At 44.5% G+C, this 27,044-nt stretch overlaps 1 protein-coding gene across 1 annotated transcript; it reads left to right on the top strand.

The window, feature by feature from the left end:
• The first annotated feature begins 1,361 nt into the window (after nt 1-1,361).
• On the top strand, nt 1,362-24,169 carry LOC145360788 (uncharacterized). Its single transcript, XM_080216226.1, has 5 exons — nt 1,362-1,606; nt 8,658-8,787; nt 15,338-15,520; nt 19,023-19,193; nt 22,986-24,169. Exons 1-5 carry the CDS (start codon nt 1,460-1,462, stop codon nt 23,531-23,533), a joined length of 1,179 nt encoding a protein of 392 aa, XP_080072352.1. The 5' UTR covers nt 1,362-1,459; the 3' UTR covers nt 23,534-24,169.
• The last annotated feature ends 2,875 nt before the right edge of the window (nt 24,170-27,044 follow it).

The following is a 27,044-nucleotide window of genomic DNA, read 5'->3' as shown; positions in this document are numbered from 1 at the left end:
AATGTTCCTCCTGAGTGAAACAACAATAACTTGCACAGTAATACCTCACTTAACATGGATGCAATAGATAGGATATTTCCTTTTTAAAATCTCAGAACTGCTGGGGATCAGGGAGCTTTATTTTATTGAACTCTGCTCTTCCCCAACCCAAAACCTTTTTCTCAGCTTATCTATTTCATTGTCCATAACAAGCTTAAATGGTATCATGTTGTGATTGCTATCACTAAAATGCTTCACCCCCCCCCCCCGCCCGCAACATCTCAACCACTGTCAGGATTCATTCCCCAGAATTAGATCCAGCAAAATTCCTTCCCTTGTTGCACCCTCTACACATTGATCTAAAATGTTTTCCTGTACACATTTCAATAAATCTACTCCAGCCAAGTCCTTAACACTTTAACTGGAATATACAATGTTGAGAAAGTTGAAATCACTGCATATAATTACCCTATTGTTATTGTTTTTACACACCTCTGCGAAATTATGCACATATTTGCTCCCCAATATCCTCCTGACTGGGATCTACTGTGAACACTTAACAATGTAAATGCTTTTCATTCTTGAGCTCTACCCACAAACCTTCATTCGATGCCCCCTCCAAGATATTGCCTCTCCTCACATTCCTTAACCAATAATGCAATGCCTCGTCCTCTTTTACCCCCTTTGTTTTGCCTGAAGACTCTATATCCTGGAATGTTGAGTTGCTGGAAGAAACTCATGCAGACGTGGAGAATGTGCAAACTCCACACAGACTGTCTGAGGACGAAACTGAACCCGGGTCCCTGGTGATGTGAGATAGCAGTGCTAACCACTGTGCCACCCATTTCTATCTAATATCTAGTCTAATAGTTGATATCTCCTAACTTAGCTGGCTATCAAGTTTTGTTCTATGATAATTCTGCCAAGTGTTTTGAAACATTTTACTATGCTAAAGGTGCAATATAAATTAAAGTTTTGTTGTTAGATGTCTGAAACTCTACCTGCATTAAATGCCTCAAAATGCCATTTTCACATAGTACAAGGGACAGTTACATGGGTAAGATGGGTATAGAGGGACATGGGCCAAACACGGGAAATTGGGACTAGCTTAGGGGTTAAAAAAAGGGATGGTGTGGATAAGTTGGGCCGAAGGGCCTACCTCCATGCTGTAAACATATATGGTTCTATGACACATATCGGGATACACGAACAGCATGCCCTCAGGTGAGTGTGCATTCCTCCTGAAAATTTAGCCATAATTCTGTACATTCCCTTTACCAGACACTCAGCAGTTAACCTTGGCTTCATTTGGAGAGAAACGCATTAAGCTCCTCTGTTGAATTTGGACGGAATTTGCTGCCGTCACTAGCAGTTGAGGAACCTCCCAGTTTTACCTGGATTACAAAGCTCTCCACAGTCAGAGCACGGTAGCCTGGTGCTGTCCCAGCTATGGCACTGCACTAAACCCTTTGCTAGCAAGATGCAGTCAAGTGCAATCCAGTGGACGGCGAGAGAGTACAGCCTGAAGGAGTTCCTGAGAAAATTCCAGACATCTCTGCCTAAAATTGTTAAAGTCACCGAGGGCTTCCTGGGTCGACAAGAAGTGGACACACTGAGTGCCAGCACAGTAAGCAGCTTATCCCCAGAGTCTTTTAACCCTTAAGAGCCTGCTCTCTCCACCAAAATGAACAGATTTAACTGCCAAATTCCACAGGGAACAATTTCTCTGTAATTTGATTTGTAAATTACCTCTTTACCTGTTGTTCTAATCTACAACCATCCAGGATTCCTGGCTATAGGTTATTTCCTCAACTTTAAGCATCTATGTTCTTTTATTTTAAGCAGCGTAAGGGAAGCAAAGTAACACAGTCTGATTTTAACTTTTACTAAAGGATACGGTACAGTAGTGCATTGGTTAGCAATGCTGCTTCACAATTCCAGGGACCTGGGTTCGATTCCTGGGTGTGTGGAGTTTGCACGTTCTCCTCGTGTCTGTGTGGGTTTCATCTGGGTGCTCCGGTTTCCTCCCACAGTCCAAAGATGTGTGGGTTAGGTTGATTGGCCATGCTAAAATTGCTCCTTAGTGTCCTGAGATACATGGATTAGCGGGTAAAATATGTAGGGATATGGGGGTAGAACCTGGGTAGGATTGTGGTCAGTGCAGACTTGATGGGCCAAATGGCCTCTTTCTGCACTGTAGGGTTTCTATGATTCTATGACTTTTGACTCCATTGAGAGATCTCTCTGAGTTGGAAAGAGTTGCCGAAGAGATAATGCATCCCCCAATTAATTAGAAAGTTATTTAACTCAGAAATATTTCAAAGTTACTGGAACTGGGATCCTGATTGTTTGAACCCACTAAAAAATTTTTATAATTGAATACTTTCTTTTTTAGAAAAAGTCTGATTGGGTCATACAGCACAGAAAGAGGCCCTTCAGCCCATCGTGCCTGTGTTGGCCATCAAGCACCTACCTTTTCTAATCCTATTTTCCAGCAGTTGGTCCATAGCCTTTATGCAATGGCATTTCAAATGCTCATCTGAATGCTTCTTAAATCTTGTGGGGGTTCCTGCCTCTACCACCCTTTCCTCAAATTCCCTCTAAACCGCTTACCCTTTCCTTAAATCTATGCCCCCTGGTTATTAAGCCCTCTACTAAGGAGGCAAGTTTCTTCCTATCTATCCTATCTATGTCCCTCATAATTTTCTTTACCTCAACCAAGCTCCCCCTCAGTCTTCTCTCCTCTAAGGGAAACAACCCCAACCTAACCAGCCTGTCTTCATAGCTGAAACGCTCAGCCGGCAACATCCTGGTGAATCTCCTCTGTACCCTTTCTAATGCAATCACATCCTTCCTATAACGTGGCAACCACAACTGCACACAGTACTCTACCTGTGGCCTAACAAGCATTTTATTCTGCTCCATCAGTTTATTCAAGGTTTACAATAATTCTTATAAAACTAATTTGTAGTTGATGCCTGTAATTCTCCATGACTGGTCATTCCTTCTCGCCCTGTGGGTGAGTTCTTAATTCTGACATCTTTTTCAATCTCTTCTTAACTCTGACCTATCACTGACTTTCCATTCTGCCCCTCTCCATATATCATTCATATTGCTATCCCCCTTTCAGTTCTGTAGCAGGGTCCTACGGACTGGAATAAAATCCAAACAGTGCAGAAAGGTTGTTTGGTTCATCGAGCCTGCACCGACAACAATCCGACCCATGCCTTATCCCCGAAACATAAAACAGCGCAGTACAGGCCCTTTGGCCCTCGATGTTGCACCAACCTGTGAAAACCAATCTAAAGTCCATCTAACCTACACTATTCCAATATCATCCATATGTTTATGCAATGACCATTTAAATTCACTTAATGTTGGCGAGTCCACTACTGTTGCAGGCAGGGCATTCCACATCCTTACTACTCTCAGAACCTACCTCTGACATCTGTCCCATATCTATCACCCCTCAATTTAAAGCTATGTCCCCTTGTGTTAGCCATCACCATCTGAGGAAAAAGGCTCTCACTGTCTACGCTATCTAATCCTCTGATCATCCTGTATGGCTCTATTAAGTCACCTCTTAACCTTCTCTCTAATGAAAACAGCCTCAAGTCCCTCAGCCTTTCCTCATAAGACTTCCCACCAACATCCTGGTAAATCTCCTCTGCACCCTTTCCAATGCTTCCACATCCTTCCTATAATGCAGCCTCCAGAACTTTACACAATACTCCAAGTGCAGCTAAAACATGACCTCATGGCTCCGAAACTCAATCCCTCTACCAATAAAAGCTAACACACCGTACACCTTCTTAACAACCCTATTAATCTGGGTGCCAACTTTCAGGAATAAACCTTACATATTTACCCTGCTAATCCCCCTGACATTAAGTGGTAATTTAGCATGGCCAATCAACATAACCCACACGTCTTTGGACTGTGGGAAGAAACCAGAGCAGACACGGGGAGAACGTGCAGATTCTGCACAATGTCCCAAGCCAGGAATCGAACCTGGATGCCTGTGAAGGGGTAGTGTTAACCACTATGCCACCATGGAAATGTTAACTCTGTTTTTCTCTCCACAGATGCTGCCAGACCTGCTGAGTTTACCCAATACGTTTTGTTATTATTCTTAATTCCTTACACTCCTGTACAGTGAAGTTACAAGATTGGGGGAAAGGCAAATTGTGCGGAGGGTGTGGAGAGTCTGCAGAAGGATCTAGATAGGCTGGGCGAATGGGCCAGGAAATGGCAAATGGAATTTAATGTTGGCAAGTGTGAGGTGGTCCACTTTGGTAGGAAGAATGGTAGGAAGGACTATTACTTACGTGGCGAAAAACTGCAGCAGGCGACGGTGCAGAGGGACCTCGGGGTCCTTGTGCATGAGTCGCAAAAACCCAGCCTGCAAGTGCAGCAGGTGGTCAGGAAGGCGAATGGGATGCTGGCCTTCATAGCGAGGGGGATTGAATATAAAAGTAGGGAGGTCTTGCTGCAGCTGTATAGGGCATTGGTGAGGCCGCAGCTGGAGTACTGTGTGCAGTTTTGGGCGCCGCACCTGCGCAAGGATATTTTGGCCCTGGAGGGAGTGCAGAGGAGGTTTACTAGGCTGATACCGGAGTTGAGGGGGTTGAGCTATGAGGAGAGGCTGAATAAACTAGGCTTGTACTCGTTAGAGTTTAGAAGAATGAGGGGAGATCTCATTGAGACGTATAAGATGATGAATGGGATGGATAGGATAGAGGTGGAAAGACTCTTCCCGCTCAAAAAAGACAGTAGGACTAGGGGGCACAGCCTCAAGATAAAGGGGGGGCGGTTCAGAACGGAGTTGAGGAGGAACTTCTTCACTCAAAGGGTGGTGAATCTCTGGAATTCTCTGCCCGTTGAAGTGGTGGAGGCTGCCTCGCTAAATATTTTTAAGAAGCGGGTTGATGGGTTTTTGATAAGAGAGGGGATTAAGGGTTATGGGGAGAGGGCGGGAAAGTGGAACTGAGCCACGACAGATCAGCCATGATCTTATTGAATGGCGGGGCAGGCTCGAAGGGCCAGATGGCCTACTCCTGCTCCTATTTCTTATGTTCTTATGTTCTTATGTACTCCCACAGTGTTGTTAGTGTAGGGAGGTTCCATGGTTACACACTGACCTAACAACAGTGAAGGAACCTTGCCAAAGGCTGCATAGTGTGTGGCTTGGAGTAGGATGGATACTGACAATGTAGCTACCACATCGGTGGTCTTGTTCATGTCTTTGGTAAAGGCCAGCAGAGGAGGGAGGTGCTGGTCAAAGTTATCACAAAATGTGAAGCCTGTCATCCTGCCTTTGTTATTTCTAGAAAACCGTTTTTGCATTATATTGATGTGTTTTGGTCCGAATAAGTGCAAAACTCTGACGAGACTGATTAATAAGTGCCCTGTGAAACTTAAAGAGGAAGTAAAGTTGAGCATAATAAAGAAATATTGACATAATAGAAATTTAACATTGCATTAATATTGTCATAGCAACAAGGGTGTGCACTGGGCTGGAATTCTTGTCTGGATATTAATTTAACGCAGAGAAAGAAATAGCTTATTATTCAGTCAGCTTTCAGACACAAGTGACTGATCATGTGGATATACAAACTGGGATCCTGGCTCTTCCAACAAATTAAATATTCCATGAATTATATTAAAGAGCGGAAGCTTTGCCAATCCTCGCTCTTGCCATTAAGTCATCGTTCACGTATTTATTCACAGCTAAAAAGAGCCTGTGCTAACAATAATTAACCTTTTTATAACCTGAATAAGTAAACTTGATGCAACTTTGTTAAGTTATTAAGTACAGACTAAAGCAAAACTTCTGTTTTGCTAAGCAACAGAACATGGTTTTCACAGTCACTTCATTGCATTGTTAATGTGTGCCTACTTATACAGCCTTAGAGGTTTATAGCATGGAAACAGGCCCTTCAGCTCAACTTGTTCATGCCAGCCCTTTTTTAATCCCTAAGCTAGTCCCAATTGCTCGTGTTTGGCCAATATCCGTCGATACATATCATACCCATGTTAATGTCTAAACGCTTTTCAAAAGACAGAATTGTACCTGCCTCTACTACCACCTTTGGCATCTTGTTTCAGACACTCACCACCCTCTGTAGCTCTCCCTTCTCACCTTAAACCTATGCCCTCTAGTTTTAGAATCCCCTTCCTTTGGGAAAAGATATTGACTTTCCAGCTGATCTATGCTCCTCATTATTTTATAGACCTCCAAAAGAGTACCCCTCAGCCTCCTACGCTCCAGAAAAAAACATCCCAGTCTATCCAGCCTCTTCTTAAACTCAAATCATCAAGTCCCGGTAGCATCCTAGTAAATCTTTTCTGCACTTTCTAGTTTAATAATATCCTTTCTATAATAAGGTGACCAGAACTCAACACAGTTGTGATACTAATCAATAAATACATGTGAAAAGCAACCTGAGGAGTGGCTCTAACCTATAAACTTTTCCCTTCTATTTCCAGGTCAGGTAAAAAAAGTGACTTACTTTTTCATCAGTGGCCTACTTCAGTGTCTTTAGAAGTTGCCAGTGAGGGTTCAATAGACCCAGAAAAACTGGACATGCAGTTTGCAGAGCGCAGTCTCCACTCAGTCCCTGTTGAGTTTGAAAGGAGGCTCTTAAAATGGGTTTAGGAACCCTGATTAGTTTTTCTAGGGTCAGTGTTTGTTTCAGGCTAGCTGCCTTGGAGGCCAGGAAGCTTTCAGCATAACAGCTGGCAGTGGATCAGATACAGGATTCCACCAGCTGGAACCCATCCTTCGAACCTTGGGTTTGTATATACACACACACACACACACGAGGCAGCAATGCTAACTATTGTGCCACCCTATGATGATCATGGCTGATCATCAAATTCAATATCCTAATCCCTTCAGCCCCAAGAGCGAAATTTTATTTCTTCTTGAAATCTCTCAACATTTTGGCCTCAACTATTTTCTGTGGTACTGAATTGCACACATTCACCACCCTCTGAGTGAAGAAATTTCTCCTCACCTCAGTCCCAAAAGGTTTGCTCCTCATCCTCAAACTATGACTCCTAGATCTGGACTCCCCCACCATTGGGAACATTCTTTCCAAATCTACCTTGTCTGGTCTTGTTAGAATTTGGTAAGTTTCTATGGGATCCTCTCTCACTCTTACAAAATCCAATGAAAAGGGAGCAACATGGGAGCTGGTGAGGGGCATTAGAGGACATTATTCAAGATGGGATTAGATGACTATTTGAATAGAAACAATGTGCAAGGGTATGGGGAAAAGGCAGGGGAATAGTACTCAGTCATAATGCTCATTTGGAGAGCCAGTGAAGACAAGATAAGCCAAATGGCCTCTTGTACACTGTAACAATTCCGTGATTCTAATTCTGTGAACCATGATTGTCTAATGTCCTATGCACCCCTCTTAGTTTCACTCACTGAGCCACTTGCCACCCTATTTATCCCAGTAATATTTGTAGTAAATGAGCTGTCAAAGTTTGAAGTCTACTGTTGACTGTCCTTTTACTGAGATGCTGCCCGACCTGCTGAGCATTTTCAACCTGTCCTGCTTCTGAGTTTCAGCATCCGTGTTTATTTTGTTTTGTTACACTGGGCTTTCTCCCAGCACCATTCAGCTGGCCCAGTTTCAAATTCATTACAGCTTTCCATAGCTTCCAACTTGCTGGAATCACAGTTGTATTATGATAGGACATCTGCACTCTTAGAATGAAAGCTCTTTATTGCCACACAGTCTTATTCCTACCAAACTGAGGTCTATTCCAAGGAGCTTGAAAGTTTAGTGTCTGCCAGCCTGAATTGAATAAATTTATTCAATGCTGACGCAACAGTTAAGAAAGCCCACCAACGCTTCTACTTTCTCAGGAGACTAAGGACATTTGGAATGTCAGCTATAACTCTCACCAATGTTTATAGATGTACCATAAAAAGCATCCTCTGTGAACATATCACAGTTTGGTATGGCTCCTGCTCTGCCCAAGACCACAAAAAACTACAAAGGATAGTGAATGTAGCCCTGTCCATCACACAAACCAGCCTCCCATCTATTGACTCTGTCTACACTTTCTGCTGCCTCGGAAAAGCAGCCAGCTTAATCAAGGACCCCACGCACCCTGGACATTCTCTCTTCCACCTTCTTCCATTGGGAAAAAGTTACAAAAGTCTGAGGTCACATGCCAACAGAACAGCTTCTTCCCTGCTGCCATCAGACTTTTGAATGGACCTACCTTACATTAAGCTGATCTTTCTCTACATCCTAGCTATGACTATAACACTATATTCTGCAACCTCTTCTTTCCTTCTCTATGCATGGTATGCTTTGTCTGTACATTTTGTATCTTCATCCCGATGGAAGAAGTTGGAAGAGAGTATGTCCGAGGTGCATGGGTCTTTGATTACATTAGCTGCTTATCTGTATATTTCCCAAGAAACAATAGTCTTCATTGTATACTAATACATGTGACAATAATAAATTCAATCAAATCAAATCAAAATGTGTTAAAAAAAATCACCCAATTTATTGAAAGGAAATTCTAAGTGAAAGTTAGAATTGAAGTTTCTAAGGTAGTCACTTTTGACTGACAGTACTAGATCAAGTCCATGTAGTAGTATTTGTACAGCTCAGCACATTGAATCATTCTCTATCTCTTTGCTCTCGCAGGTTCTTAGGATTCACTGCTTATTCTCACAAAAGAGAGCGATTGTGGAATGCAAAAATGGGTCGATCCTGTCAATTCCTGTAAACCTTGAATCAGTGATGTTCAACGTGTTGGATCAGAAACATAAAACAGGTACTTTTGTCCTTCAGCATTTCTCACAATTGATCAGGTTGTACAATGGTACATTCATCTTGTGATTAAAAATTAATTTGAAGTTCATATGAACAAATGATTTAGGAGCAGGAGTAGGCCAATTGGCTTCTCAAGCCTGCGCCATCATCCAATAAGATCATGGCTGATCTGACTGTAATCTCATTCCTGTGTGCATCAAGAAACGCAATGGGAATTTTAAAGAGGACATGCTTTCCTCCATTTGCTCTGACTAATATTCCTTCCACAAACGAATAAAACATAAATCTATCTTCTCAGGATATTGTTGACATTGGAAGGCCATATTTATTGTCCATCCTTCGTTATCCTGAGAAGGGGCTTGTGGACCTCCTCCTTGAACCCCTTCATAGAATTAAAGAATCCCTACAGTACAGAAGGAGGCCATTTGACTCTCCGACAGAGCATCCTACCCAGGCCCTATCCCCATAACCCCATGTATTTACCCTGCTAATCTCCCTAACCTACACATTTTGAGACACTAAGGAGCAATTTAGCATGGCCAATCCAGCTAACCTGCTCATCTTTGGATTGTGAGAGGAAACCAGATCACCGGGGGGAAACCCACACAGACATGGGGAGAACATGCAAACTCCACACAGTCAGTCACCCAAGGCCGGAACTGAATCTGGGTCCCTGGCCCTGTGAGGCAGCAGCACTAATCCTTCTGCTCTCACAGTGGTTTAGGTAGAGACATTCAGGATTTGGCCCAGCTGCATTGGTTACCTGGTGACAGAGGGGAAAGTAACTGGATTTCCTTCACATAATTACTGTTTCAACATAAAATTGGTAGAGCTTCAATGATAATATTTGTGTGATTGAGGCCTGAGCAGTTCAAACAGCATTTTGTACATTCATACCACACAAGAGTTAGAAAATGACCATCTCCAACAAAACAAAGTCTAAGCCTCTCCCCTTGATATTCAGAAGTGATGCCACTGTCAAATCCCCCACTATCAACAATCTGGGGGCATCACCATTGCTCAGAAACCTAATTTGAGCAGCCACATGAACACTGAAGCTCCCAGAACTATAGCCAGAGGCTGTGACAAGTAACTTATTTCCTGACTGCCTATTTACCATTCACAAGGCACAAATCAGGAGTGTGATGGAATACGCTCCACTTACCCAGACTAATGCAGTTCCAACAACATTAAAGAAACTAAACATCATCCAAGACAAAGCTTGATCAACACGCCACTCATTGCAGAGGTTTATAGCATGGAAACAGGTCCTTCAACTTGTCCATGTTGCCTTTTTTAAAACCACTAAGCTAGTTCCAATTGCCCACATTTGGCCCATATCCCTCTATTCCCATCTTATCCATGTAACCGGCTAAACGCTTTTTAAAAGACAAAAATTGTACCCACCTCTACTACTACTACCTGTGGCAGCTCGTTCCAGACAGTCACCACCCTCTGAGTGGAGAAATTGAACTCTGGACCCTTTAGTATTTCTTCCCTCTCACTTTAACCTGCGCCCTCTAGTTATAGACTCCCCTACCTTTGAGAAAAGATGCTGACTATTTAGTTGATCTATGCCCCTCGTTATTTTTAGAGCTCTAAGATCACCCCTAACTTCCTACGCTCCAGGGAGAAACATCCAGTTTACGAAGGAAGAGCAGTAGATGTATATATGGACTTCAGCATGGCGTTTGATTAGGTGCTCCACGCACCTGAGAAAGTGAGGGGGCACGGGATCCAAGGGGGCATTGCTTTGTGGATTCAAAGCTGGCTTGCCCACAGAAGGCAAAGAGCGGTTGTAGATGGGTTTTTTTTCTGCATGGAGGTCGGCCACCAGTGGAGTGCTGCAGGGATCTGTTCTGGGACCCTTGCTCTTTGTGATTTTTATAAATGACCTGGATGAGGGAGTGGAGGGATGGGTTGATAAGTTTGCTGATGACACAAAGGTTGGAGATGTTGTGGATACTGTGGAGGAATGTCAGAAGTTGCAGCAAGACATTGATAGGATGCAAGACTGGGCGGAGAAATGGCAGATGGAGTTCAATCCAGATAAGTGCGTGGTGATTCATTTTGGCAGGTCAAATAGGATGAAAGAATATAATATTAAGGGTAAGACTCTTGGCAGTGTGGAAGATCAGAAGGATCTTGGGGTCCAGGTTCGTAGCTCACTCAAAGCAGCTTCGCAGGTAGAGGCTGTGGTTAAGAAGGCATATGGTGTACTGGCCTTCATCAATCGAGGAATTGAGTTTAAAAGTCGGGAGATAATGTTGCAGCTATATAAAACCCTGGTCAGACCCCACTTGGAGTACTGTGTTCAGTTCTGGTCACCTCATTACAGAAAGATGTGGAAATCATAGAAAGGGTGCAGAGGAGATTTACAAGTATTTGTCTGGATTGGGTGGCATATCTTATGAGGCTAGGTTGAGTGAGCTCGGTCTTTTCTCCTTGGAGAGACAAAGGATGAACGGTGATCTGATAGAGGTGTATAAAATGCTGAGAGGTACTATCGAGTGGATGCTCAGAGGCTTTTTCCCAGGGCTGAAATGGTTGCCACAAGAGGACACAGGTTTAGGGTGCTGGGGAGAAGGTACAAAGGAGATTCAGGGGTACGTTTTTCACTTAGAGGGTGTGGGTGCATGGAATCGGCTGCCAGTAGTGGTGATGGAGGCAAATTTGATAGGGTCTTTTAGAGACTTTTGGATAAGTACTTGGAACTTAGTAAGATAGAGGGTTATAGGTAAGCCTAGCAGGTAGTGACATGTTTGGAGCAACTTGTGGGCCGAAGGGCCTGTTTTGTGCTGTTGCTTTTCTATGTTTTTATATTTCTATCTAGTCCCTCCTTATAACTCAAACCATCAAGTCCCAGTAGCATCCTAGGAAATCTTTTCTTCACTCTTTCGAGCTTAATAAATTCCTTTCTAAAATAGGGTGACCAGAACTGTACACAATATTCCAAGTGTGGCCTTACCAATGTCTTGTACAACTTCAACAAGATGTCCCAACTCCTGTATTCAATACAGTTAAGGGCTATTATCGATGGGCAATAAATGCTGGCCTTGCCACCTTGCCTCCCATGAATGAATAAAAATTCTTTAATATATTGAATATTAATGGTATTGCTCTCATAAAACTATTTGACAAAATTACATTAAAAAATAAGCAATTAACACAAACAAAATTTCACATGGATTGAAGATGATAAAGATTTTCCTCCATGGCCAGTGCATTCCTGATTCCCAGCACCCTCAGAGATTTTTTTTTCTTAGATCCCCTCAGAATCTCCTGTCCCTTACCCTAAAATTATGTCCCCTTGTGATTCACCCCTCAATGAAGGGAAGCAACTGCTCCCTACTCACCCTGTCCATAGCCCTCATAATCATATACACCTCAATCATGTCCGTCCTCAGTCTTCTCTGCTCTAAAGAAAACAATCCAAGCCTACCTAGCTTCTCCTTATAGCTCAAATGCTCCATCCTAGGCAAAATCCTGGTGAACCTCCTCTGTAAGCCCTCTAGTGCAATCATAACTTCCTATAGTGAGGTGACCAGAGCTGCACACAGTCCTCCAACTGTGGCCTAACCAACATTTAATACAGCTCCAACATTACTTCCTTGCTCTTATACTCCATGTTGTGTGTCTGATTTATTATTAACTCTGGTCTTCTCTTGTAGACATAAATTCTCTCACCATGCTGACACTAAAATATCAACTCAAGACAAGCCATTTTATATAATACTCTAATCACCTAAACCTACATCTTTGGTGCATATGTTTTGCTCATCATATCCATAAATGCACAGACCAGTCGCTATCGACTTACTGCCTTCTGTGGCAGTTGTTCAATGCTTTCAGTGTCTGTGGAACCTGTAAGTTCTTAGCAAGGGAATTCATTTTCCTGGACAGATCATTTCTTAATTTAGGAGCAGACCTGGAAACAGTCACCGGAATTTTACCGGCCTGCCCGGCACAGGAATTGGAGCAGGCGAGGGGCGGACACTGGAAAGATCCATTGACCTCAGGCAGGATTTTACAGTTTCGGAATGAGCGAGGCTGGAAAATCCCGCCCACTAACTTTCTCCCTCCACAGACACTGACAGACCTGCATTTCCACCATTTTCTGTTTCTCTCTTAACTTTTGTTGCCTCCTCAATTCATAGATTCCATACAGTGCGGAAAGAAGCCCATTTGGCACACTGAGCCTGCATTGACAATCCCACCCAGGCCCTATCTGAATAACACCATGTATTTACCCTGCTAATCCCCCAGCACTAAAGAACACTTTAGCACGCACTTTGGAGTGTGGTAGGAAACCAGAGTACCCGGAAGAAACCCATGCAGACATGGGAAGAATGTGCAAACTCCACACAGACAGTGACCCGAGGTTGGGATTCGAACCGGGGTCCCTAGCGCTGTGACACAGCCATGCTAGCCACTGTGCCACCGTGCCATCTCCATTCCCACAATTCCCATTGCCTCAGCCATTTCTGTCTTTTGCTTATGAACTGTCTTTCTTCATGCATTGAGACAAGACGTACATCTGCCCAAGGAATTATGCAAGATCAGATATTTGACTCCTTCATTATAGACTTAAACCACATTCTTAAAATATTCTAACAGAGCACATGGATATTGAATCTAGTGGCAAAGGCATCAATAATGCAACTCAATTTTCAATAAGCTTCTACTTATTTCAATTACATATCGGTGTGGAAACTGGACACTATATAGAGAGCTGAGCAGTTTAGGCCTATACTCACTGGAGTTTAGCAGAATGAGAGGAGATCTAATTGAGCTATATAGGGATTGACAGGATAGACGTGAAGTGGATGTTTCTTCTTGTTGGACAATGAAAGGGCATAGTTTTAGGCTAAGGGGTGGCAGATATAATGCAGAAATGAGGAGGGATTACTTGACTCAAAGGGTTGAGTACCTGTGGTATTCTCTACCCCAGAGTGCTGTGGACACTGGAACACTTAACAAATTTAAGGAGGAGGTTGATAGTTTTTGACTAGTAGTGGGATGAATGGTGAATGGGTGGGAAGGTGAAGTTGAGGCCAAGATGAGATCAGCCATAATCATATTAAATGGTGGAGCAGCTCAAGGGGCTGAACTGCCCACTCCTGCTCCTAGTTCTTTTGTTCTTATCACAGTGCTCTAAGTGAAGCAGGAAGTATTGCACTGTGATTTCAGTCTTGCTGTTGCCAGAAATAGGTGATATTCAGAAAAGAAGCTGCCCCACTGTAGCTTTGATTGTTTGTGGGATCTGAATGTCGTTGGCAAAACTAGCATTTGCTTTCCATCCCTAACTGCTCTTGAGTGTCCCTGTGTCCATGGCACTCTGGGGTAGAGAATTCCACAGAAACACTACCCTTTGAGTAGAGTAATTCCTCCTTATTTCTGTTTTATATATGCCACCCCTTAGCCTAAAACTATGGCCTCTCATATCCATGGGCATCCATTCTACACCTACCCTATCAATCCCTTTTAGCATCTTATATAGCTCAATTAGATCTGGTAGTGAGCTACCTGCCTGAACCACAGGTGTGTAAATATATCTACAGCGCTGTGAGGGAGGGTGTTTCTTGTTTTTGATTCAGCTATTGAAGAAATGGCAATACATTTCCAAGTCAGGATGGTGTATGGCTTGGAGGGAAACTTGCAGGTGGTGATGTTCCGGTGTATCTGCTGCCCTTGTCCTTCTAGATGGTAGCGTTTGTGGTTTGGAAGGTGTTATCAAAGCAGCCAGGGAGAGTTATTGCATCTTGTAAATAGTACATGTTGTGGACATTCTGCATCGATGATAAAGGGAGTGAATAATTAAGATATTAATCAAGTAGGCTGCTGCGTCCTGTAAGTTGTCGTTGTTGGAGCTGCTCTCATCTGAACTGTGTAATCATGGAAATTAGAGAACCATAGAATCCCACAGTGCAAAAAGGAGGCCATTCATCCCATCCAGTCTGCATCAACTCTTTGACAGAGCATCCCACCCAGGCCCAAACTTGTAATGCCACATATTTACCCCGCTAATTCCTCTAATCTACACATCTAATCTAATCCCTCTAATTCGACACTAAGGGGCAATTTAGCATGGCCAATCCACCCAACCTGCACATCTTTGGACTGCAGGAGGAAACTGAAGAACCCAGAGGAAACTCATGAAGACATGGGTAGAACATGCAACCTCCACACGGACAGTGACTCAAGGCTACAATTGAACCCAGGTCCCTGGCGCTGTGAGGCAGCAGTGCTAACCACTGTGCCAGTTACTTCATCAATGAACATCCCACTTATGATCATTGGACAGAGGGAATCTTAACGCTGAAGACAGCTGGGCGTAGACCACTGATGTTTAGATTAGTACTGTACATCTGCTGGTGCACTCTGTGCACCGATTTATAACAGCCTGTGAGTTGAAGATGCTGCCTTCTTCAGAAGATTAAATAGAAAGTAAAATCCACAGACAACAGAATTCCAAGAATCATTGAGGAGCAAGCTCGACAAAGCAAATAACCTTCTCTCATTCCACTCTTTCACATCTTATTCTCACACAGGCCCCTTTACAATGAACGAGGTGTTGCTCCATTTCAACTTGCCTATCACTATCATATCTACAAATGACCTGACCTATAGGGAGATGAACAATCCAAGTTCAAAGGATCAGGAATTGAAACAGCTGAATGTCATGCAGACATATGATCAAGAGTATCTCCTGGGTCACACCATATTCGACAGCGGCAAGTACATAATTTATTTTGAAACATTTAGTTGTGGTCAGGTGGATCGATTGGTACTTCAATTGTTTTACAGGAATCCTGCTTTGTTTTGTTTTCATCTTAACCCCTGAGATGGTGCAGAAATTCTAGATTCCACGCACTGAATAGTACAGGTCCATTTTTAAAACATGCTTCGGCTCACATATATGCCGGAATTTTACTGTCTCGCCCGTCTGATGCTTGTAAGCTCCCGCTTGAGGCACAATGAAGAATGTCGTACTGCGAGCTGGAATCAGGACGGGCATGGCGGTAAAATTCCAGCCATACGTTTGGAATAAATAAAGTAATAAAACTTATTTTCCGCTCTCTTCATTTTTAAAAGTGTTCTAACTAATTCTGTCAATATCCTTAGGGTTACCATTGGCCAGAAACTCAATTGGACTTGCCACATAAACACAGTGGCTACAAGAGCAGGTCAGAGGCTACAGTGATAGGGGTTTACAGCATGGAAATAGGCCCTTTGGCCCAATTTGTCCATGCCACCCTTTTTTTTAAACCCCTAAGCTAATCCCAATTGCTCACATTTGGCCCATATCCCTCTATACCCATTTTACCTGTGTAACAGTCTAAACGCTTTTTAAAAGACAAAATTGTACCTGCCTCTATACTACCTCTGGCAGCTCGTTCCAGACATTCATCACCCTCTCGGTGAAAAAAATCACCCCTCTGGACCCTTTTATATCTCTCTCCTCTCATCTTAAACCTATGCCCTCTAGTTTTAGAATCCCCTACCTTTGGGAAAAGATGTCGACTATCTAGCTGATCTATGCCCCTCATTATTTTATAGACCTCTATAAGATCGCCCCTCAGCCTTCTACGCTCCAGAGGAAATAAAAATCTCAGTCTATCCAGCTTCTTACAACTCATACCATCAAGTCCCGGTAGCATCCTAGTAAATCTCTTCTGCACTCTCTCTAGTTTAATAACATCCTTTCTATAATAAGGTGACCAGAACTGCACACAATATTCCAAGTGAATGTACTGGCTAGGAATACTGTGGCAAGTAACTCACTTCCTGACACCCCAAAGCTTGTCCACCATCTGCAAGGCAAAAGTCAGGATGGAATACTCTCCACTTGCCTGGATGGATGCAGCTCCAACAACTGTAGAAGCCTGACATCATCCAGGACAAAGCAACCAGCTTGATTGGCACCACATCCATAAACATCCATTCCCTCCACTACTGATGCTCAGTAGCAGTGTGTACTATCTACAAAATGCACTGCAGCAATTCACTATACATCCTTAGACAACACCTTCCAAACCCATGACCACTTCCATCTAGAAGGGCAAGGGCAACTGATAAAGGGAGCACCACCACCTGCAAGTTCCCCTCCAAGCCATTTATCATCCTGACTTCAAAATATATTGCTGTTCCCTTGCAGTCATTGAGTCAAAATCCTGGGATTCCCTCCCGAACAGCATTATGGCACAACCCACAGCATGTGAACTGCAGCATTTCAATAAAGCAGCTCGCCATCACCTTCTCAAAGGGCAACTAATGCTGGCCAACCAGTGATGTCTATGTTAAAGGAATGATTTTTTAAAAAATGACTCCGCTTTTCTCCTCTGCTGAAGGTGTTGACTGGGTGTTATTCCATGGACAATGCTCTTCTATCACTGTTTTGTACCACTGACCAGAATTTGAATATGAGTCCTGGATGAGTGTTAGAAATCTGAATCAAAGCTCAATCTGTGCCTCAGTCTGTCTCCCCACAGATATGATTGCAGCAGGATGGCAAATCATTGGAAATTAGGGTGCACTTCCTTCAGGTCCTCAAGGCAATTGTACTGTGAAACTGTACCCTTCTGAAATTCATTCCATCAGCACAGATAGTATGGATGGTATGTTAAACCTGAGACATTCTTGATTGTATAAGCCCAGTGAGCCATTAAGAAAAATTGTTTCATTTCTGTCCATTTTGTTTTACCTGTGTCCACCTTTCTTTTAAACTTTATATGGTTCCTTCTCCTTTTCCTCCTATCTTTTGAGTTGGAAGTAGCTTTCAAATTCTTTAGCATTGATACCTCTCAGCTTAATAAGCAATACTAGGGGGTGGATTCCCCCCTCCCACACCATGGGAATCATCGTAGGGGGCGGGTGGGGGAACCATGCAAAAGTCCATTGACCTCAGGTGGGATTTTTCGGTTTTGGGGCAAGTGCGGCCAGAAAATCCTGCCCTATGTCTGCCCCAAGGAGGCAGTAGTGCAGTGGCATTGTCACTGGATTAGCAATCTAGATTCAGGGTAATACTCAGGACACCGGTTCAAAGCCAACCAAGGTAGATGGTGAAATTTGAGCTCAATAAAAGTCTGGAATTTAGTCTAAGGATGACCATGAAACTATTGTTGTAAAGACCCATCTGGTTCACTGCTCTTGCAGCCACTGTATTTATACGGCTGGTCCATTTCAGTTTCTGGTCAATGATGGACACCAGGATGTTGATGGTGGGGAATCCACTGATGGTAATGTCAAATGTTATGGGGCAATGGTTAGATTCTCTCTTGTTGGAGATGGTCATTGCCTGTCATTTGTGTGGAGCAAATGTTACTTCCCACTTATCAGTCGAAACCTGAATGTTGCTGCCAATGGATATCTGCTTCAGTATCTGAGGAGTCGTGAATGGTGCTGAACATTGTGCAGTCATCAGCGAACATTCCCACTTCTGATTTTATGGTGGAGGGAAGGCTATTGATGGAGATAGTTGGGCCTAGGACACTTCTGAGGGACTGTTGTAGTGATATCCTGGGGGCTGAGATCATCTTCGGCAATGCCAAACATCAGGCCTCGATCTGTTGGGGGTGCCCTGTGTCCAGGCTTGGTGTTTCAAACAGTTTCTCATTGTCCAAAGTGAGCAACAAGAGAACAGTCAGGCTGAGCGCTCTAATATTTTTTAAACTGGTCGATCAGTGTCAGATCAATTTCACCAGTCGCTGCTGCTGCTTCTGACCTTTGTAAGAAGTCTCACAACATCAGGTTAAAGTCCAACAGGTTTATTTGGAATCACAAGATTTTGGAGCGCTGCTCCTTCATCAGGTGAGTAATGAAGGAGCAGCGCTCCTGATAACAGAGCAGCGCTCCAAAAGCTCATGATTCCAAATGAACCTGTTGGACTTTAACCTGGTGTTGTGTGTCCATCCCAGGCCAACGCCGGCATCTCCACATCCAACCTTTGGGCAGCTTTGCGATTTTGATTTTCCTTTCAAACCTGCCAGCAAACCACAAAGCTGCCGGAAGATGAGAAGCAGCAGCAGTGATAGAGTGTGTGTCTATTAGGCTGGTACATGATGGTGATCATTGCTGCTGTTGTTTTTCTCAGAGGGTGAAAGGGGAGAAGGTGCTGTTGACAGGACATTGGTTAGTTGCTGCTGAGCAAAGATCAGCCAGGATTTTCTCAATTGATACACATTTATGATTTCCTTGCACGAAACAGCTTTAATTGCTCATTGTAATTAATTTCAGAAGAACTACTGATTCGGCATCCTACCGTGATCCCAATGTACATGAAGGAAATTAAGCTGGTTATAGCAGAAGGATTTAGCAGTAAAGATGAGACAGCATGGAATACACTCTGCGATTATTATAACAAAATTGTCAAGGACATTGGCAACTTGGATCATTTCATTTTCAAAGGTATGTAACTCCTACAGCGTGAGCTTACCGGCCATTCATGCCATGCTCCTGATGCAATGAGGTCGGACAATTTAACACCCAACCAAATCTCCGTTCACTGCAGCAGGATGGGAAAATCCTGCCAATGTGAACAGTTGTAACATTCTGTCCCTAGTATTTTGGAGTTTGTGATGTGAGACACCGTGCTGGCAAATGTGAGAGACACGACGATGGCAGTGGTGTGAGACACGGCGATGGCAGTGGTGGGAGACACGGCAATCCAGCGGTGCGAGACATGATGATGGCAGTGGTGTGAGACACGGTGATCCAGTGGTGTGAGACAGTGATCCAGTGCTGAGAGACATGGTGATCCAGTGGTGTGAGACGCGGTGATGAAGCGTGTGAGACACGGTGATCCAATGGTGTGAGTCGGTGATCCAGTGCTGAGAGATGCGGTGATCCAGTGGTGTGAGACGGTGATCCAGTGCTGAGAGATGCGGTGATCCAGTGGTGTGAGACGCGGTGATGAAGTGGTGTGAGACACGGTGATCCAGTGGTGTGAGGCGCGGTGATCCAACGGTGTGAGATGCGGTGATCCAACGGTGTGAGACACGGTGATCCAACGGTGTGAGATGCGGTGATCCAACGGTGTGAGACGCGGTGATCCAACAGTGTGAGACGCAGTAATGGCAGTGGCGTGAGGCACGGTGATCCAGTGGTGTGAGACGTGGTGATCCGGTGGTGTGAGATGTGGTGATCCGGTGGCATGAGACACGGTGATCCAGTGGTGTGAGACGTGGTGATCCAGTGGTGTGAGACGCGGTGATCCAACGGTGTGAGACGTGGTGATCCAGTGGTGTGAGACACAGTGATGGCAGTGGTGTGAGGCACGGTGATCCAGTGGTGTGAGACGTGGTGATCCAGTGGTGTGAGACGTGGTGATCCAGTAGTGTGAGACGTGGTGATCCAGTGGTGTGAGGCGCGGTGATCCAACGGTGTGAGATGCGGTGATCCAGTGGTGTGAGACACAGTAATGACAGTGGTGTGAGGCATGGTGATCCAGTGGCGTGAGACACGGTGATCCGGTGGTGTGAGGCGCAGTGATCCAATGGCGTAAGACACTGTGATCCAGTGGTGTGAGACACGGTGATCCAGTGGTGTGGGACACGGTGATCCAAGTGGTATGAGACACAGTGATCCAACAGTGCAAGTCACAGTGATCCAGTGGTGTGACACGCAGTAACGGCAGTGGTGTGAGGCACCGTGATCCAGTTGTGTGAGACACGGTGATCCAGTGGTGTGAGGCACGGTGGTCCAGTGGTGTGAGACGCGGTGATCCAGTGGTGTGAGACGTGGTGACCCAATGGTGTGAGACGCGGTGACCCAACGGTGTTAGACGCGGTGATCCAGTGGTGTGAGACGCGGTGATCGAGTGGTTTGAGACACAGTAATAGCAGTGGTGTGAGGCACGGTGATCCAGTGGTGTGAGGCACAGTGATCCAGTGGTGCGTGATGTGGTGATCCAGTGGTGTGAGACATGGTGATCCAGTGGTGTGAGACACGGTGATCCGGTGGCGTGAGACGCGGTGATCCAACGGTGTGAGACACGGTGATCCAATGGTGTGAGACGTGGTGATCCAGTGGTGTGAGACACAGTAATGGCAGTGGTGTGAGACGTGGTGATACAGTACTGTGAGGCATGGTGATCCAGTGGTGTGAGACATGGTGATCCAGTGGTGTGAGATGCGGTGATCCAGTGGTGTGAGACGTGGTGATCTGGTGGTGTGAGACATGGTGATCCGGTGGCGTGAGACGCAGTGATCCAATGGTGTGAGACACTGTGATCCAGTGGTGTGAGACACGATGATCCAAGTGGTGTGAGATACAGTGATCCAACAGTGCGAGTCACAGTGATCCAGTGGTGTGAGGCACAGTGATTCAGTGGTGTGAGACACAGTAACGGCAGTGGTGTGAGGCACGGTGATCCAGTGGTGTGAGACACGATGATCCAGTGGTGTGAGACATGGTGATCCAGCGGTGTAAGATAGTAATCCAGTAGTGTGAGACAAGTGATCGAGTGGGGTGAGATACAGTGATCCAGTGGTGTGAGACACAGTGATCCAGTGGTATGAGACACGGTGATGGCAGTTCATTCGAGAAGGTAGTGGCGAGCTACCTTTTTGAATGGCTGCAGTCCATACGCTGCAGGTAAACCCGCAACATCATTAAAAATCTGGAGTTCAAGGTTTTTGATCCAGTGACTGTGAAGTAACAGTGATATAGTCCCAAGTAAGGGTTGTGTGAGGATCAAAAGGGAACTTGCAGACGATGGCACTCCAAAGCATCTACTACCCTTGTCTAGGTGGCAGAGGTTGCAGATTTGGAAGGTGCTGCCTAAGGAGTCTTGCTGAGTTCCTGCAGTGCATCTTGTAGATGGTACATACAGTGCATTGCTAATAGAGGGAGTAAATGTTTACAGTATTGGATGGGTTGCTGGATAGCATTGAGGTTCTTGTGTTGTTGGAACTGCACTCATTCACACAAGTGGAGAGTATTCCATTACCCTCCTAACATGTGCCTTGTAGACGGTGGACAGGGTCTCGGGGGGGTTGGTGGTGGTGGTCGGGGGGCAGTTACTCATCACATAATTCCCAATCTTTGACCTGCTCTTGTGGCCAGGACTCCTATTGCTAGTCCAATTAAGTTTCAAGTCAATGGTAACTCCCAAGATGTCGACGGGATTCAGAGATGGTAATGTTGTTAAATGTCAAGGGGCAATGGTTAGATTCTCAGAAATGGGTGGTCATTGCCTGGCACTTGTAAATTTTACTTGCCAAAGCAGTTTTCATTAGTATGAACAGAAAGACAGAACTTCACTTGTAATACTTCTCACAACCACTGGAGGTCTCAAAGTGCTTTACAGACAATTCAATAATTTGAAGTATAGACACTACAGCCAGCTCCCACAGCAGTGTGACAATGAGCATATAATTTGTTTGTGTGATGTTGATTGGGAATAAATATTGACTAGGGAACAGCAGGGATAACGCCCCTATTCTTTTCTGAAATATTGTCAGGGATCTTTTGCATTCACGAGTGATAGTTTAATGTCCTAATTTTAATGTCTCAGACAACAGTGCAGCACTTCCTCAGTACAACACAGGAGCATTAACCTTGAATTTTGCATTCGAGGCCTGAAATGGGACAGAAAGAATTGAAATAACAGTGGGCTTTGGAAGCTTAGTAAGTGATCACAGACTAGAACACAGGGACTTTTCCCGACCCACTGCCACAGGAATCGTAGCGAGCGAGACAGGATGATGCAAAGGTCTATTGATGACCTCGAGCAAGATTTTTCGATCTTGAAGCAAACGCGGCCAGAAAATCCTGTCCTATGATTCTATGGTTTTATGTAGATTAATAATACGGCATGATGGCACAGCGGTTAGCACTGCTGCCTCATAGCACTAGGGACCCGGGTTCAATTCCGGCCTTTAGTCACTGTCTGTGTGGAGCCTGCACATTCTCCCCGTGTCTGTGTGGGTTTTCTCCGGGTGCTCCAGTTTCCTCCCACACTCTAAAGATGTGCAGTTTAGGTGGATAGGCCATGCTAAATGACCCCTTAATGTCAGGGGGATTAGCAGGGTAAATATGACAGGTTCTGGGAATAGGGTGAGATTGTGGTCGGTGCAGGCTCGATGACATTCTATGACAATAACACCTCTATTTCTCATGTATTGAAATATAAAATACTGGTTGCCAATCAATTTGCTTTACCACAGTTTTAAATGACTGCTAAAATCCATTTTGCAGATATTGCTTTGCTGGACAAAGATAAGCTGGATCAGTACACAGGAGAATATGCTGAAATAGAACCAATATATATTGATCTGTACCCCAAGAATCTAGAACAGGAGTGTCAGATAATGCAGATTCAGCAGAGTCTGGGAGAAGCAGCAAACAGCAACTTAATTCAAAGTCAAGCAGAACACGAGCCACAGGTACCCCCAAGATCAAACATCGAAACGAGCTCCTCTCGGTACACTGCAGCGCCCGCACTCAGAATCAAACCATTGTTCAAATTCTCCCGCAGATCAAACTATGTACCAACAGAGAAAGCAAAACGCATCATCTCTATGGGTGAGGTTCCAGATGACTTACAGCATTTGAGTGTGGATGAGGTCTGCGACTGTTTGCAGTTACTCAATATGGGAAAGTACATTGAAGCCTTTCGGGCACAGCAGATTGATGGCCACTTGCTTTTCGATCTAGACAGAGACATAATGCAGAACACACTGGGGATGAACAACTTCCATATCATCAAAATGATACGCTTCCGTGAAGGTTGGAGACCAAAGTAATGGAGAACAACTCCTTCCAGTAGAAACATGGCAATGGAATACATATAAAACAACACTCGTAATCAGAAAATGTTAACATTACATAATTTTACACATTTTTGGCAGAGAAACCGCAAATATTTGTAAGCCTCATCGTGTGAGAATCTGTCAAGTTAGCACAGCAGTTTTGAAAATGCCAGCGATTTTAACATTGCTAAGGCTGCCAATCATCTGGATCTCAGCTCAATGGCTAATTTGAAAATGTTAGTATGAGAATCAGTTACACACTTAATTATTATGTGATTTTTCATTGACAAAATATTAATAAATAGTTTACAATGAGTTCATGGAATCATAGGCTCAGTATTGCAAAATGTGTTCTACTTACCACATATGCCAAGTCTCAAATCAGTCATACTGTATCCCAACATGTTACTTGTTGAAATAAATCTCTCATTTGCACTTGAATGAATCAAAACCAAGCTTTCAAACCCTTGAATGACCATTCATTCACTGACACAGAGGGCGTGTGAGCCGTCAACATAAACAGCGACACCGGCCGAAAATGTCATGAGTCGGGACACAAGCCGCTTGCAGGCCTTCATTATTGTGGGCCTCTAGACCACCGAGGGGTCTGCCGCTTGGTGGAGGTTTTGTGCTTCTTGTTGATGTCTAAGCAATATTTCCTCAGAGAGATTGCCTTTCTCGAGTGGCAGCTGGAGTTGGGTGGGAGCAAGTAAGTTCACAGAGTCAGCACAGAGTCAGAACCAGGGCAGTGTTGGGAGCCCTGAAATGGGGTGGTGATTAACTCCATGCGAGCCAGAGGACTCTGACAGAGGGGACAAAGAGGACAAAGAGGTCAGTCACTGTTAGCAGCCCCACTCTCAGGCTGCAAGGGACAGTTGTAAGGCATGGGGAGTGTGGAAGGCCACTACTAATGGTCCTGCCCTCCAGGCTATCAGGCATGTTATCATGAATGGCTGACTGTTCAGGATGGAAGGCTCAAATAATTCACAACCCATGACAGCATAACATCAAGGATCAAGTTGAGTGGAAACTGGAGTCTAGAGATTAATCAAGTTAAACTTGCCTACCACAGCAGGAAGTCACTTCCTTAATAACATCCCAACCCTTCCTTGACAAGTCAATTATGCCCATCAACAGTCAGCATTGTAATGCATGACTGTGCCACTGACTGGCACCCACTAGTTAATCCGTTGGGAGCTGAGCCCCCCAAGTATTGAACTCCATGCCTTGCGTTCAGTCTCGATAAGAGAGAGAGGTGACACAGGGTTTGGCTCTGGGGTAAATACAAGGGGCAAAGGTTTGAGAGTTCAGCAGGTAGCTCTGAAATGAGAAGTGTAAGGCAGTGTTTCATCCCCTTGGGAAGTCAGTACACAGGTCAAGTCATTGAGCGCAAGTGACCTCAATCCCCACCCTTGGGGGGGGCAGTTCTGCCGACCACTAAGGCTATCCAAAGTAGATGCCCATTTGTCATGCAGAGTTGGGAGAGGCCCATGTGGGGACATGGCCATTATGTCAGAGAGTAGGGAACTTACAGTGGAAGTGTGGTGGGTATATTATATTAGATCAGAGTTGAGGAGGAACTTCTTCACTCAAAGGGTGGTGAATCTCTGGAATTCTCTGCCTGTTGAAGTGGTGGAGGCTACCTCGCTGAATATATTTAAGTCACGGTAGACAGGTTTCTGATAGACAAGGGAATTAAGGGTTATGGGGAGAAAGCGGGAAAGTGGAACTGATCCACTTCAGATCAGCCATAATCTTATTGAATGGCGAGGCTGGCTTTAAGGGCTAGATGGCCTACTCCTGCTCCTATTTCTTATGTTCTTAATGGATGCATTGTGGACACAGGAGAAGGCAGACTTACTGTGGCTGCGTGAAGAACATCATTTATCTTCTTCCTGCATTAAATCCTACTCCTCCTATGCAGGGAACTGGCTCTCATGATCACTGCCACCACTTCCAGCATGGGGTTGGTCACCTTGTTGGCTGGTTGTCTGCCTGTGCAAGGGTAGAGGATGTCATGCCTCTGCTCCACCTCATCCAACATCTTAGTGAAGGTTCCCTGAGAGACTCATGGGGCTGTCTTCCTGGCTGCCATCTCCCTGATTGGAATTGGAACAAGAGCTGGGGAGGCATTTAAAAGGAGCTCCCCTGTTTCTTCACCCAGAGAGTGGTCAGCCTGGAATTTGCTACCAAAGTAGCTGGGGTTAAAATATTGAATGTCAGGGTGTGGTAAGTTCAAGGGTCAGTGAGCAGCACTTCTTGGGAGTCAGTTTTAGCAAGTGTCCCAGGAAGAGGACAAGGGAACATGGAGAGGTCCCAGTTAAGTAAAGAAAACAGAGAAACAATCTCCACATTAAAGAAAGATTTGTGGGGGGACAGACTTCAAGTGAAGTGTGGTTCTGAAGAAGCCTGAAGATCTGAGATGGTGACTCTCTGCTGTGGCCATTGGGGTAAGTGCCCCTTTGGAGTTGTGGTGTTCTGCTTGATACAGCTAAAAATTCAAAATTAAGCTTGTAAGTTGATGTTTGAATTGACTCAGACATCTGGGGGAAAGTAATCTTGTAAGGCGACACTGAAACTTTACGAGGTGGGCCGTTGTTGAAGCTGTCTGAGTGAGATCCACTGTTGGAGAGAATTTCAAGGTGAGATCTTTAAGGTGAAGATAGGAAATCCTCGTAAAAAAGACAAAGTTTCAGACAGATTTGTTGACTAATGTCTGGATGGCTCGAGATCCCTGGAATCCAGTGTGGTTGCATTTGGCATTTATTCTGTAGCGTGTTTGATTACAGTTTGCCTGTTAATTCACATGTACCTCAAACTCACTCTGAATGTTAGAGTATAAAATAGACATTGTAAGTTGTTTCCTCTTTCTGAACTTGTAATGTTTATTCTTGTTTGCTCAGAACTGCGGAATTCTATGGCTCTATTCACTTGGTAAGCCTCTTTATCTACTTTAAATAAAACATTATCCTCTACAACCTGGGATCTGGCCAAGGCTCATAAAACTGTGCATTGTGTTAAGTCTACTACATGGTGTATTTCAACCTTGCCAAGTCAAAACTGACTGGCTATTTCTGCAGGAATGCAGAATACCGTATTTTAACACCTATAGTCAACAGTTGTAATGGCGGTCCCCTGATCAGGAGAAAACAATCCCTATTCCTCTGGCCTGGTTATCTGCTGTGGGCGGCAACTTCATCACTTCCAAAGGAGGTAGCGGGCAGTAATTTCTTGTAGCAGAAGTAATCTACAAAAACAGTTTGCCCTGTTCAACGTGTTCACTCTGACTCTAAACAGTAAGTGGCTGATGGTCTTCCAGAGGGTTCCACTGCTGCTGTGTCGTCCATACTGGTCATGCAGAGGTGACTTCAAATGCATCATCGATGTGATTAGACAATCTAACAGAGCCAACAGCAAGCTAGATGCCAGATCCAGAATCCCATTGGAAATGGTAAAAGATGTCAAGTGGCATAATGTCTTCAGCAACGCTGCACTTGGTCAAGGC

Source organism: Carcharhinus amblyrhynchos, chromosome 32, assembly GCF_965287045.1.
Source record: "Carcharhinus amblyrhynchos chromosome 32, sCarAmb.v2.hapA, whole genome shotgun sequence".
Lineage (NCBI taxonomy): Eukaryota > Metazoa > Chordata > Chondrichthyes > Carcharhiniformes > Carcharhinidae > Carcharhinus > Carcharhinus amblyrhynchos.
This window is presented reverse-complemented; position numbering and strand designations above follow the sequence as displayed.